Source organism: Maniola hyperantus, chromosome 28, assembly GCF_902806685.2.
Source record: "Maniola hyperantus chromosome 28, iAphHyp1.2, whole genome shotgun sequence".
In the NCBI taxonomy this organism is placed as follows: Eukaryota; Metazoa; Arthropoda; class Insecta; order Lepidoptera; family Nymphalidae; genus Maniola; species Maniola hyperantus.
The window spans coordinates 2,519,625-2,535,578 of NC_048563.1; the positions used below are offsets into that span (position 1 = coordinate 2,519,625).

At 33.1% G+C, this 15,954-nt stretch overlaps 1 protein-coding gene across 3 annotated transcripts in view; it reads left to right on the plus strand.

Moving 5' to 3' along the window:
* larp (La related protein) overlaps positions 1-9,441 on the plus strand; it is a 104,781-nt gene extending 95,340 nt beyond the window's left edge. For all 3 annotated transcript variants that reach the window (XM_034983166.2, XM_034983167.2, XM_034983168.2), the window contains exons 27-28: positions 1,246-1,788; positions 2,275-9,441. In XM_034983166.2, the coding sequence (XP_034839057.1) occupies positions 1,246-1,319 (74 nt within the window). In that variant the 3' untranslated portion in view covers positions 1,320-1,788; positions 2,275-9,441. The remainder of the gene's footprint in view (positions 1-1,245; positions 1,789-2,274) is intronic.
* The last annotated feature ends 6,513 nt before the right edge of the window (positions 9,442-15,954 follow it).

Below are 15,954 nucleotides of genomic sequence, written 5' to 3' on the forward strand. Positions count from 1 at the left end.
GTGACAATGTGGCCTAAGAAAGGACGCGTTTGCCTAGAAGGTGCCTTCTTCTTGTAGTGGCTATCTCCTATCTGAGATTGGCAACCATTAGGGCTAGTTCGTATTACTATCTGAGATTGGCAACCATTAGGGCTAGTTCGTATTACTATTTGAGATTGGCAACCATTAGGGCTAGTTCGTATTACTATCTGAGATTGGCAACCATCAGGGCTAGTTCGTATTACTATCTGAGATTGGCAACCATTAGGGCTAGTTCGTATTAATTTAGTGCCTACTAGATGATGACGGTGACTTCGCGTGGATTTAGGTTTCTCCGATAATCCCGTGGGAACTTTAATTTTCCGGAATAAAAAGTAGCCTATGTCCTTCCCCGGGATGCAAGCTATATCTGTACCAAATTTCGTTAAAATCGGTTGAACTGTTGGGCCGTGAAAAGCTAGCAGACAGACAGACACGCGTTCGCATTTATAATACTAGATGATGCCCGCAACTTCGTCTGCGTGGATTTAGGTTTTTAAAAATCCCGTGGGAACTCTTTGATTTTCCGGGATAAAAAGTAGCCTATGTCCTTCTCTGGAACGCTGGTACTAAATTTAGTCAAAATCGGTCGAACGGATAGGCTGTGAAAGGCTAGCAGACAGACAGACACACAGGCACACTTTCGCATTTATAATATTAGTATGGATTTTAGTGGAATAGCGAGTAATTTAATAAAAATACTCACTATTCGACTTTTTTTTACTAGCGCTTGGATGCAATCAGTAGCTAATAGAAATCTCTGTTTAGAGATAAGCATATCTAATTTAACTTGATTTATTATAACTTTGTAACAACAATTTTGGTACATAAAAAGATAAAACTGGTCAAGTGCGTAAAAAATGACTCCTCACGCGCCATTTTAACTTTGTGTCAAATTTCATGTCAAAAGCACGATTTTAGTCCTTATTTTAAAGGTGAACCGTACTTGTGACATGACAGTTGACCCATAGAGTTAAAATCGCGTGTGAAGTCATTTTTACGGACTTTATAATATAAGCCCCGCGAATTGCTAATGCGCGTGGCCGCCATTTTAGTGACGTCATCACTAGACTGAAGTTTCGAGCTGATGGTATATTTTTATTTCGGCTGACGTCAAAATGACGTCATTTTGATGTTGAGACATGGTTCCAGTGTAACAGCAATTTGCGGGACTTGTAAAGAAGGCCTGTGTGAACTAAAAAAATGATATTGTTTTTTTTTGTACAGCAAAACAACAGAAAGCAAAACCCGAGGCCGCCCCGACCGAGCTGACGACGCAGGTCGCCACCAAAACGCAGTAGACGCGAACGCATAAACAAACATACATGCAAATAAAACAAAAAAACGAACACTGTACATAAAATATATAAACAAACAAAAAAACTATCTTTGTGAATGTATGTGGTTACTTACTTAATACATTAAAAAAACGTGAAAGAAAAAAAAAGTGCATTTTATATATAATTACTATACTATAAATAAAAATAATTACAGCGTTGATAAAAAACGGAAACTTTAAAAAAAAACTTTAGTGAAGTTTAAGTGTGTGATAAATAATCCTTCGTGTGACCTGTTTCGTAACCGGTTTCTGTTTGCGACTGGTTGGTGACCGGTTAGTGACTCGCTGGTGACCGGTTGGTGACACGCTGGTGATCGGTTGGTGGCTGGCTGGTGATCGGTTGGTGACCAATCGCCGTGTGTCTGTGACTGGTTACGTTTTGGGAGTGCGGCCGCCCGGGATTGCAGGCTTTGTTCTTATGTGAAGCCTAGGTGAGACATTTTGCTTTTACTTTAAATCTAGTATGTACCATGCAATAAACTAATAAATTATTATTGAACGCAATTTAGGTCCTTAACTTTCATACCGCTATTGCCAAAGACTGGCACCTTAAGGTTGAGATCTATAGAGCGCACTTTGACTTTGCTCAGACTTAACTAAATGAGACAGATTTATTTGAGAGATATAGCTCTGTCTTAAGTCTAAGCTCTCACCCTAAGAGCTAGCGCGCACCACGATAAATTTCCGTACGTTTTTGATTTATCGTGCAAAATGTCGAAAAAAATCCCGAGTAAGGAACCTTCGGTCCGCGAGTCTGACTCGCACTGGCCGGTTTTTTGTATTGGGAATCTGTCAAAATGACCTTATTCGTTAGATAAAATCTATCTGGCGGTTGTGAAACAGGCCCTAAATAATTTTTTATGCTTTGCGAAACCCAATTGAAAAAAAAAGTTGACCTTTTTTTTTTTTTGTTACAGCTTTGTACGCATCGACAATAAGCAAAAAAAAATGCTAAGCCGTTATAGTCTTCACGATCGATTTAGCCTAAGCAAATATAATATGTTATAACGACACTACCATATTATGTAGAATATGTACCTACGTAATATAACACTGTATGTATCCATATATATTTTTGACATGTAATATAAATACATCATAATATATATCTAACTATTCAGTTGTAACGAAATAGTGACCAGGTCTTAGCCTATAATAATAAAATATGTAACAAAAGTCTTAAATGTAAGTTTTGCGGTAGAAAATCGCCATTAGAGGTGGCGTTAATGTATCAATCAATTCTTATGACAAAACTCATTTTCACTTGTTGCAAAAAAATACTTAGTTGCATAAAAAATTTCATGCTCTTACATGACTGATTATGTTGCGTAGTGAAATCACGACCAGAAAATGTCAAAAGTTAAAGTATTCTATCACCAAACTTGTCCTGTATAGTGAGATTAACATTTTGAGATCTAACTCGCCATTTTAGCTCTATGTGTCAACGGTCTTGTTTTTAAGTACGATTCACCTTTAAATTAAGGACTAAAATCTTACTTTTGACATGGCAGTTGACACATAGAGCTAAAATGGCGAGTGAGATCTCAAAATGTACGCATTATAACGCTTACTTTCGTGACGAATTCTAACGTGGAAACTTGCACTTGAGTCTTAGGTCTTTTACGAATAAAAATAATTGATAAGGTTTGATTAGGTAATGCTTTTGATAGAAATTTAAGGTTATAAAGTGGCAACACTCACTGCGCGATCGAGTCATAGACAAGGGTTTATTTCGTATTTTTTTGACAGTTTGCATTACTGTCGATCACAGATACAAAAAAAGTTTATAGGAATTCTGAAGCTTTGGTAAATTTTTAATAAGTACTAAAGAATTTACGTTTAGTTATAAATAATTATGATGCAACAAAACCAAATGTTTATCATGCATTATAACGGTTTTTCGAAAGCTGGTTTCTTTCTGGGAAGTTAAAATTCATAGTTATTTTGGCAAAAATCGCAGGTCCGAAATGAAGTTATAAAGAGTTTTATTTTGATATACTAAAACCATAATAATTGCTGTATAGCTTCTAGTGTCGGTGGCCAAGTGTCAGCATAGTAAGTAGTTGTATACTTTACAGAAAAAATGCATTATGCTTAAGTAGAGTACTTAGATTTTCATGATTTTGTTTGGAAATTTTATGTTGAACTTGTAGCCAGTGTTTTTAATGCAATGAAATGCGTGTAACTCATTAAAAATACGAAATAAATCTAAAAACAGAACTTTACAATCAGTGTGTACATTATCACTTACTTTTTAAGTCCAAGGTTGAGCTCTATAGAGCGAACTTTGACTTTGTTCAGACTTAAGACACTATTAAAACGAGACAGCGTTATATCGCTGGCATACAGTTGTCTCGTTTGACTGAAACTTAAGTCTGAGCAAAGTCAAAGTACGCTGTAAAGATCTCACCTTGCTCTTTTTTGACATCTAACCATTTTTTGACAACTCAAAAAATGATTCATATCGATATAGGTCTAAATTATGCATAAAATTTATAGGTCTATATTACAAATGAAATGACCATTAAATTAAACTTTGTCACATAAATGTGTAAGAAAAGAAACAAAAAATATATTAGTAAAAAAATATATTAGTCTTAACGTGATAGTTTAAACTTTAACCAGAAGATAGAAAAGCAATGCTTCTTTACATTGTAGTAGAACACAAAAAAAACTCTAAAACTGAATAATATACAGGAATAAAAAATTAACGCAGCTTGTATACATAAAGTGAAAAGGCTAACAGTACACGGCAGAAAAAATTGCACATCGAACTTTAGAAAGAGATAACGGTTAGTAGAGCGTTGTCTCTGTCGTTGAGACCGGCAAAACTTCACATGGGTATGAGTGTTTACATAGGTATAGTTTCTCAATTAAGGCATGTGTACAACACAAAGTCGTCGTCATCAAAATAGTATATAATGCATACATTTTCAGAACTCATTCGCCATTTTTGCTTTATGGGTCAACTGACATTTCGAAAGTACGGTTGTTCATGCTCAAAAGCGTGAGTGCAGTCTTTTATGCCCATATAAGGATCCAAGGCGTACCGCCGCTCGGCAAAGCTGCTCATGGGCCCCAGGACCAGGGCTCCCTTGAGGGGACAGGCAGGGGCCGAAACAACGGTTTACGGTTGTCAAAAATGTCGTGTGACTTTTCAAAATGTACCCACTATAATTTTCTTGCTTCTTCTTTACTATAATAAAATATGCACTGATTGAACTGTTCGTGTATATGTGTGAGTTTTGAAATGTATCATAAACTGGATTTCTAACAAAATCTTCCTATAATGGTCATGGAAGATGCGACAGAAATCCCTTTTCAAAACTCACCTGTATTTGTCTATCGTGGATCTCGATGAATTTCTTTTTTTTTTTCGAAAAAAATAAATGAAAAAATAAATTGTACAGTTGTTAATATTCATCTTTCTGAAAACTGAAATTTATAATCCTTACTTTGTGTGAAGCGATTAGTTCCTTAAAGTTGCTAGTCAATATAAGTTATGACACAGCAAACTCCTAGAAGGCGTAACCACGTTTCGCATTGCTCGTAGCTTCCAAATAATACGAATTTCAATAAAAATTATGTAGAATTGCCAACATAAAATATCATTTTTTGATGTTTTGTTTGATGTTAACTAGTTGCAACAAAATTTTCAGTTGCCTATAAATTTTCATTGTTGAATTATTCGTTCAGTGAAAAGCGAGCCAAAATTTTCTAAATAGTAAATGAACGGCCGAAATTTATATAATCAATCTATCTGTTAACTATCGATCACTTGCTGATTATAGATAGATTAATTTTATGTATTGACTAGCTTTGTCCGCGTGGCCCACATAAATTTCAAACCCCCATTTAACCCACTTAAGGGTAGAATTTCCAAAAATCTTTTAGTGGTAAGTGGATACCTACTCTTTACAAAGAACACACACCCTCCAAATTTCATGTCTCTAGGTCCAGCGGTTTAGGCTGTGCATTCATATATAAGTCAGTCAATCAGGACTTTGAATTATATATATATTCAAATTTCGGCCGTAAGAGTACCGATTGTAAATTTCAGTTGAAACATAGTCAAATTGTTAAAAAAGCACTTCGTGTAAGCGTTATAACGCTGCAAAGACTGGCTATATGCATATTTTGTAGAAAAAATTGTAAAAAAATTACTTTTTTTTCGTGTAGCACTATATGGATTTTTTTGTATATTTAAAATTGTTCAAACAATGTATTTTGACTGCGTATGATATAGCGGATTTTGTTGTATTGTTAAAATTTTATCACTTCTCTCGCTATCTCGTCTTCATCATTGCTGCGGGTCGCGGCACCTTCCATTAAATACAAAATGGTAGAGGTTTTCTTGATAGGTATAGTAAAATTAAATTAAATTATTTGCTTCTATTTTTGTAAGCATGATTCAAAATTATTTAGTTCAGTTATTTGCATTAGCCGATTTTAATCGATCCATCGAAGTATGAACAAATATGATTTAAATGCTAAAAGTTACGAACAAAGCCGATTTTACTAATAATTTATTTATTCATAAATCGGTTACAGGATTGATTTTTGTGATAGACCGATTTATAAACAAGTTTTCTATCGTACTTTGCCAATGTTATAAATTATTCACAAAATCAGACCAGTACAGTCACGTATTTTTAACAGATTTCTAAAAAAGGAAGGAATTTTTATTTTTATTGTCTTTTTTAAATCATGCGTGATAAGATTTTAATAACCCAAACAGTATAGTGTCCGCTCTTAAATTATACTGCCACTTATTAATATATTATTATGATTATGATGACACAACTGATGCACACAAGTTTATTATAAAAGAGCCCATTTTTGATTGAAACTAATATGGTTAAACCGTTTTAATATGCCAGAGCACAAAACACTAACCGTCAGTGATACAAATCGGTTTCCGTATATAACCGATTTTTAAAATATTTGTTACTCAGTATTAATAGAATTGAAAATATAGAAACCGATCACTAATTTTTAGTTGGTCCAGAATAGACAGATTTCTGAAATTTTCAGAAATAAGAGATTAATTTTAGTTCTCATTATTTTTTATATATTTTATTTTTTAAAAATCGGATTACCGCAAGTGATAGCTTAAGAGTATCTTTGACTGTTCAGTTTAATACACGACCGATACTTTGAAAAACACCTCTGGGCTAAATGTGCACGCACGGTTATGCAATCGGCTGCTCAAATAACCGCTTCGATAATATATCGAAGAGGTTCAATTTCGTGTGATTAATCATACAAAATTGAACGTTAAAACTGCTGCTTGTGCGTGCGCACACTCATATACATTGTCATAATATGGCTATTAATATGGTCATTTAACTTGGCCTTAGTATAGTTAAAATCGGTTTCTGTAGTAACTATGCGCAGTTTTAACCGAAGTCCAGTTATTTCAAAAGAGACAGTTAGACCCCATGAATATCCAAAATCGGTCGCTGAGTTCGCGATAAATATTCTAGTTCCTATTTTGGTGCAGTCATATTGGTTTCAATTTAAAATATTCATAATAATAATTTGTCAATGTTGTTTTTCTTTTAGATATAAATTAACTATAAATCCGGCATTTGTTTCTTTAGTCGATTAGCTAAAGATTATACTATTTGTATTTAGTGTATTGTGAAAATTAGTTTCATACTATAATGTCAAATAAATACAAAAGGCAGCATTGTATATAATAAGGTTAGTCTATACCGACTGCAAAAAAATCTGTTAAAAAACTTTTTTGGTCAATATTGTTTTTCTTTAAATTTTAAGCATGTTTAAAACACTTTAAGTGTTTAATTTGTTTAAAACAATGCTAACCCTGACGATGACTGATGATTCTAAGCAAGAGCTAGAAGAAGAAGTGACAACAAGATGGGTAGAAACTCAATTACTGAATGCAACATGCAACGCTGCCAAATAAATATGTATGTATGAATTTCAATGTACAAAACTTATAATTGAGTTATGTGCATCTCTTTCTATCTGTTTCAGTAAAAACATGACAGAATATTAAATTTTATTTAGTCCTTTCATGATTATCTGTTCAATAGATTCTTTGTTGTTTCTCTGATTTGATAGAACTAAATGTCAAAATAACCTTTCAGTTTCTTATTGAAATAGATAAATAAAGGTCTAATAAACTCGAAATTATACATCTTTATGTAAGATATGTAAGGGTTTTCCTCATATGATAAATTATACAAGCCACTTATTTGCTTTTTTGAAATAGCATTCAATATAAAAAATATTATGGTCGCAAAACCATAGATACATATTTTTTGCTTTTATGTAATAATTGGACTGGTGATATATGTAAAAAATACTGTATACCATAGATATATAAAAAAATTATTAATAAATAAATAAAAATATATAATTGTTCATGATATACTAAATATAGATGTGATCTTTATTTTCTTTTCTTTACGTTATTAATAAATACACTAACTTGCTCAATACGATCGTTAAACTGTATCGTGTACAAGATTTAGGGATTATGGATGCGGTGAAAAATAAAATTATTCGAATTAAATCCTAAAAAAAGTAGAATTTAATATTTTCAAGTTTAATTAAAAATAATATCATGATTAGAAGTTAATCAACCATCATAATATTTGACAGTCGCTATCGTCTTCAATGACGATTTCAATTACGAATGATCCTTTGCAATAGTATTGTAGTGATTGCAATTAGAAATTATCATACTACATGTCATAATCACTACAAGGTACCTAAATATGAAAAACGTGAATCATCTAAAATAGCTTAGAAATAGTGATACTTCCTGATCAATTAATTTTCCTGCCAAAATATCGTAAGCGTCAGAGTACCCCTAGAAACGAGTTATTAAAATTTTTGAAAAAAAATTCTCGATAAACTTTGCTGTCGAAATCAAAACCATCAAAGTTTTAGAGATGTTAACTCGTACTAAGAGTACAGTTTATTATCTAAATTTAAAATAAAATAAGCTTTTCATTAAAGCTCTAAAATTCAGTGATAGTAAATAATAAATAGTCATTGTATTGTTTTTAGTGAAATTGTAATATAGCTCTTTTTTTCGAAATACTGTCATTTGACAATCTTTCTGTTTAAATTTAAGTTAAATTCTGACATATTAACTGTTAAAATTTAATTTAGGAATACCTATTGTAATTAAAGCTTTTTCACTAGAAAAAATGGCATGAATTTTAGTATTTGCTAAAGTTAAGCTAATGTTTTATGTAAAATTTAATTAATGTTCAGAAAAATATATCATTGTAATAATAAGTTACAATATAATAATTCTTATTAAATAATGTAATGTAGCTAAATAAAAATTATTTTCATATTATAAATTAATTAGCGAATAAAACGCTTATGATATTTTAGCGGGCAAAGAGAGAAGGACGAGTTGATTTAGTTTTTTTTTTCGATTTGATTTGGATAATTTGAATTTCGCAAAAAGAAATTTTTAATCTGTATATTGCATTAAATATAAAAAAGAATTATTAAGGTGTGTTTTCTTATTTTTAATTTTTTCTAGTTTGTAGGTACGCTTTTTTTAAAATAATCGGTTATGTGGCGCGGGTGTGGTTCATTTTAAGAATTTGTAAAAAAAATAATCATGAAATTACTTTTTCATTTAGAACAATGTCCTTATTCAACCAAGTTAAGAAAAACTCTTTCAACATGCATAATATTATTTTTAATAATAATTAAAAAAAGCTTATGAAAAATTGGTAATATTATAATAATAAATTCTACCATTGCGTAGACATAGCTGTAGTAGAGGTCACAGTGTAGACTATCGACAATAATATGTCATTGTCAAACTCTGTATAGTGTTGCCACATGCGCGCCTCATAAAAATTTCTACTATTTGGTAACTATAGGACATAAATTTAATATACCTAACTATACGTCTACACTTCGCTTTAGGTCGCTTCTAATATTGAATTTATTATAAAGATAGTTCCTAATATTTTATTGTTCTAAAAACACACAAATATTTTTGTCGTATGATTACATTGACACAGAAATTGTAGTTATTAGTTTTTTGCAACTAGTTGTTTAAATGATTTTAAGTGTAGGGTTATAAACTAAAAAGTTATTTCTGTTCATTAATATGTAATCTGTGGCCCCTAGCACCGAACTTGTGATGTTTATAATATGGCGATAGTCGCAATAGTTATTGGTTTAAATATGCGGTAGTCTGCTTCAATCGTATTTTAGCCATAGCAAAATAATATCGGCCAATCAAAAGTGATTATTGCGATTATCGCATTGTATGTAGCTGTCAAAGTTTTGTGCTATAAGAACAAACCACTGCGTTGTGTCGCAACGGAATCTGGCTGTGACTAGCGACCAATCAAAGCGCGCCTTGGTGTGAGCAAGGTAGGACGCCATGCACAGACGTCTTCATACACAGACTCCGATCACCTGTCGCGTCACAACACAAAAGCGTGTTTGTTTCCTTGATAATTTTAAGGGTGATTTTCTAAAGTAAGATGCGAAAATGGTACAAACTAAATATACATTATGGCAATAATTTAGCATGTTATAAATGAAAGACGTTTTGGCGCAGCGATGTGCACTAAGACATAAGTGTGGTGTGAGGTCAGGTCAGAGTCAGTTTGGAAATCAAAAATTTCTAAATAGGCTCAGGTTTGCGGTCTGATACATTAGAATCATTGCGCAAAAACTGTTCCGTATAATTATTTTGAGGCATTTGCCATATTCGTGTATTCTAAATAAGTCAGTTCTTTTTCAGTTTGAAACATGATTTCACGATTTCTGTGTCGCTAAATTTTTTTCTTCGGCTGCCATAGACGAATAACTATCGATTTATACACGTGTGGAATGGAATATCCATTACTTAGAGAGGACTCCGTCACTCGCTCCATACAATGTATTTTGGTTCGTAATTTGAATATTAACTATCAACTCAATGTATTTTGTAGACAGATTCTAATAACTAATATTTTTATCTGTTTTCCAGTTTTCCGTAAAAATAACCAAATTTAAAATACACGGGTTCAAAATTTGTATGTACATTCTTGAGACCGTGTAACTTTGAAACTGAAGTATTTTAACGGATCTCTGGAAAACCACAGTCATAGAGATTAGTTTCTAGAAACGTATCGACGAAAATCATTAAGTTCGATTGGTTAGTATTCAAATGAGAGCCAAACTAGGTTTGGAGTGCACTACGATTATACCCCTCTAACAGCCGTACTCAGAGTCGCTTAACGTTACTTAAGATTGAGTTAAAACGAGACAGAGCTATATCTTTCACATAAATCTGTCTCGTTTTAACTCAATCTTAAGTAACGATTAGCGACTCTGAGTACGGCGGTTAGTTTATAAAACAGTACTTTAACAATAATAGCTGACAATTCATAACCCTGAATGACATGACGTTTCAAAGTTATGAAATATAATGGAGTAAGATTTAAAAAAAATTGAATTAAAAGGATAAATAAAACATTAACGCTTTGAGATTTTACCATTACCCTCAAATCAATGGTAAGTTATTCATCTAAGGTGGAATTATAGGTACTCAGGCCGTCCCTTTTTTTTAAGTGTAGTCTTAATTTAACTAAGGGGTTTAGTTTTGAAAAGGGAAGCGATCGAGATGCGAATGGTGATTTTCAAGTTTTTGAACGTATCATCTTTTTTTCTTTTATTTAGAAAGCAATTTGACATAGGGAATATGCTGTCGTAAACTTTGGCTGGATGTGCTTAAAATTTAATTTAAGAATATTGTTTTTGGGTGTTTTTCCGAAATTTTGTATATATTGTCAATGAGCTTTTAGGCCAAAAAAATTTCTTATAATAATTCTGAAAACGTTCAAAAACTTGAATAAGCGCGCGCGTTATGATGTGTTTTTTGTTAAGTTTTTAAGTTAAACCATTTTTGTCAGTTGTTGCAATTTTTTCGTAAAACGCCAAAGGAGATGACATTGTGCTAAAATGAACACGGAAAAAAACTTTGTAGATTTATTGTATAAATGAAAATGATACAAAAAATTGATTTCTTGCTATTATTATTAAGTGCTGGGTAAATTAAAAAAAATTAGTAAAAGATCGCCACTGTGCGGTAATTTCCAGTGTTTTAATTTTTGTTGGCTCCCATATTTTTTGGTTTTATTAAACAATTGCATGAAAAATAAAATATTAAAAAATTGGTTGTTGTAATATAGACACGAGCGTAGACTGTTTCATAGTCTTAGGTGTATTTGATGAGTTGATAAAATTAAGAAAAAAAATTGTTTTTTAAGGATGCTTGGCAGCGTCGGTCGAGGCCAACACTTCCCATTGTGAAACATTTGGTGTATTTTTTCTTAAATTTTCACAATTTTTTTTGGAATGGGTCCTCATAGAAATTCTGATAATCTACCCCCGATTGACGCTATTTAAGGCTGTAAGTTATACATTATATACATATTATTATATTGATAAATAAATTAATAATAAAAAATGTGTATTTCATTTTTACTAACCCTCCATTTGATATCGATCTTTTCTTACAGTAGGCGACCGAAAGTGATGAACATCGGCCCTTTAGAATAACATTTCATCTTTGTGGAGGTTGTCTCTGTCATGCATACCCATATGACGCTTTGTCGGTCTCAGCGACCGAGACAGTGCTCAACGAAACTATTGTCTCCTTCTAAAGATCGATGTTCATCACTTTTGGCCACATACTGTAACTAGATAATGCCCGCGACTTCGTACGCGTAGATTATGTTTAACAATCCCGTGGGAATTCTTTGATTTTCCGGGATTAAAAATTAGCCCATGTCCTCCCCCAGAATGCCAGCAATTTTTGTACCAAATTTCGTCAAAATCGGTTGAAAGGATGGGCCGTGAAAAGCTAGCAGACAGACAGACACACTCGAATTTACATATAATATTAGTTTGGATTCTTAATATACTTAATTGGTTTAGAGTTTAGAGAGGTCATGCCTTTAATGAAAGTCGAAGCGACATTTTCTGATAGTAAGATTCCTAGTATTTATATGGACTACGTATCTCCATTCACAAGTTGGTTATACTTAAGCCTCGTGCATGTTTGCGAGAGCGTCAAACCACAAACTTCAGAAGGGCGTAGGTTCCACAGAGTACATTGAATATACGGATAGAAGGTTTGAGTCCTACCCCTTTAGAATACCTCTTAAAATTGGTTTTCCCCAAACATATCTATAAATGAATAGGAATTTATAAATAAATAACGATATGCGCTACGTATTCCTATTCTAAAAAACAAAAAATCAGTTTATAAAAAAGCTACCAGAAAGTAGAATTTTTTTTACTGGCAACATTTGGTTACTTGTAAAAGCTCTTCACTAGATGTCGCTAATAGCTAAGGCGTCATTTCTTTATTTCATGCGCGTATTCAAGCCTGCGGTGATAGCCTAGTGGTTAAGACATCCGCCTTCTTTTCTGGAGGTCAAGGTTCGATCCCGGGCACGCACCTCTTACTTTTCGGAGTTATGTTCGTTTTTAAAATAATTAAATATCACTTGCATTAACGGTGAAGGAAAACATCGCGAGGAGACCTGCATGCCTCAGAGTTTTCAAAGGTGTGTGAACTCTGCCAATCCGCATTTAGCCAGCGTGGCAGACTATAGGATAAACGCTTCTCACTCTGATAGGATACCCGTACTCAGTAGTGGGCGGTAATGGGTTGAATATGATGACGATGATGATTAATGCCAACGCAATTAGGTTTTAAAAATCCTGTGGGAACTCATGATTTTCCGGGATAAACAGTAGCCTTGACCGTGGCGTGCACAGGGTTCAAGCCAGGGTATGCCTTTAGGTATGAACTTATTTTATATCAGGTTATAATAAAACATAAGCATTGATTATTACAATGAGGGTAAGCAGTGCGTTTATGCCTCTACGAGCGCACGCCACTGCCTATGACACTATCCCAGTATTTATCTATACCCATGCAATCGTCGCCATATCACGTCAATTGTTGCACCGTTTCGACGTGATTGAAGGACAAACCAACAAACAACAGCACTTTCGCATTTATAGGAATGAACAATTCACAGGGCTGAACCCAGATCAATCAAGAGAATTCAGGCTGCCTATCAAAGGATATGAAATTTTTAAATAAGTATGAATACCTAAAGCCTAAGTAGTAATTATAAGTAGCCTTAAACTAAGACCTAATAACGTTAAGTATTTTGTTTTTATTATAAAGACTGAGCGCTAATTTATTTTCGTATTCCTGTTTTCACAAACCATTCATAGCAACATGAGTAAAAAAATCATCCAAGCTAAAAATCACACGCAGCAGAATCAGGCGTCAAGTGTTACCTACATTGACGCTCGGTGTGTAAGCTGTGAAACGACTAGATCCTCTTTGATTTCACGTAAGCCCTAGCAGAGTGAACTACCCCTAGGCTAATATTTGACAGATGTCGATGTCGGGATTCAAAAACAGTTTTCTCACTTAGTTCACTCTGCCTAAGTTACGGCTCAGTTTTGTATATCATACAACTAGCGACCCGGCCCCCGGCTTCGCGTGGGTGCAATGTAGATACTAATGTGGTGTCATTGCCTCGGAACTCTCAATGAGAGGATTTTTTCCGACCTAAATCACATTATTTCAATTTCTCTAGGATCTCTAATTTTTGAAAATTAAACTATAGCTATAAACCTTCCCTCTTGAAGCACTCTTTCTGTTGGTGAAAACCGCATTAAAATCCGTTGCGTAGTTTAAAAGATCTACGCGTTCATACATACATACATACCTACAGACGTGGGAAGCGACTTTATTTTATACCTACTATGTAGAGATTACGGGGGTTGCGGTGAGTGAGGCCACGGGGCACATATTTTGCAAAGACAATTTTGCAATCATAGATTAATTATTTTATTAGTTTCGCTACGCTCTACACTTCAATCATTGACTTATGACTAGTTACAAGGTATAAAAATATTTTCGTTTTGCGAAACATTGCTCGCTCTAGTAAAAGTTATATCTCTGTCTCAAAATCCATATTGTAAAAAAAAAAATAATATAAAAAAAAGATACCTACGAATTGAGAACCTCCTCCTTTTTTGAAGTCGGTTAAAAAGTACTCTGTGCTCAAATCTAAGCTCTGTCTATGTACCTATTACCTTTAGCATCATTAAATTACCTAATATGTAATCAGATAACGAAATAGGTACCTAGGCCTAATCTTCTCAATAAATAAAAATTCAATAGCGAAGTTCAGTATATTTTCATCATTATTTGGAACGTGAAGAAAGCAAGACAATCAACAATTTAATTAGCCACTCAATTGACATTAATGACAAATGATGACATACCAAGTTTTTGACAAAATTGACAGCAAAATAGTGACAATGACAATTTACGATTTGTTAGTGCTCACAATACATCATTAATTTACTGTTTTTGTTAATTTTCCGATGATTTCAACTACAATTTATTTCACTGTTAGGTTAGTCTAAAAATAACCCTGAACAACCGGAAGCCACGTAAAATGAGACGATCGATATGGTGCCTGTAAATAGTCTATGATATGGCGCTAAAATAAACGCCTTCTAATTAAACGTAATAATTCAGTTAAGTGGTTTAAACATTCATTTTATCGAAATTTTTGATTTGTATGTAAAGATTTTATATTAAAAACATAATAGAACTTTATTTTATAAAATAATATCACAGGCTGTTCCTTATTATATTTTAGAGCGCCAAGATAAGCTTTTGTCTATGGCCAATATTTTCTCCTATGGCAACATACATGATAAAAAATCGATATTGAATAACTCGGTTAGGAATTCGAACTTTTACTAAAGTAATTTAAATTTTCAGAAACGTAACGCAAAACATAAAAATAACATTGACTGAAAGTATAAAATTGCTTACTTTCCCAGGGCATATTAAATTCTACACTGAACATTGCTTGACTACCCAATATTCCCAAACTATTTTAGTTATTGTACGCGACAGGTCGCGATGGCAATCTGAAACTGTGAGGCAAAGGGGACGCCCTACACACCCGCAGTCACCCACTCAGATTGCCATCTCGACCTGTTGCATACAATAGATACACTATTTTAGTAGAAATTCACATTAAAGCTATTTTATTAGAAAAACTAAAAAGAATATAGAGGTTTTGTAAATAATACTATAATAGACTAATTGTCAGTATGTATTTTAATAGGTAGATAAAAACTACAGTTAGGCGGTGGTTTAGAGAAATTTAGTTTACGTAAAAATGATCTTGATAAAAGTTTTAAAAAAATATAAGTTTGAAACGCATCTATAAAATTCTTTTACTCGTTACAAATAAAACAATCAATTAATCCGTAAGCTGTATCGATATTGTTAGAATCGATTCCAAATGCCAGTGCTGCCATAATTCAAGATCCCATGGAAAATTACATCACCATTTCATGGCAGCGCATTTTGGATTTCGACTTTTCGTGACAGCATGTCATTTTCGACATTTGATTGATAATTTTCTTGAGATCCATCAAATTAGTTTGTTTGAAAGTTAGTTTAGGCGCTAAATGTTATATTTTATAATTTTCACGTCGAAACAATATGTGAGTGAACGAACCGTATTCGGTTTAGT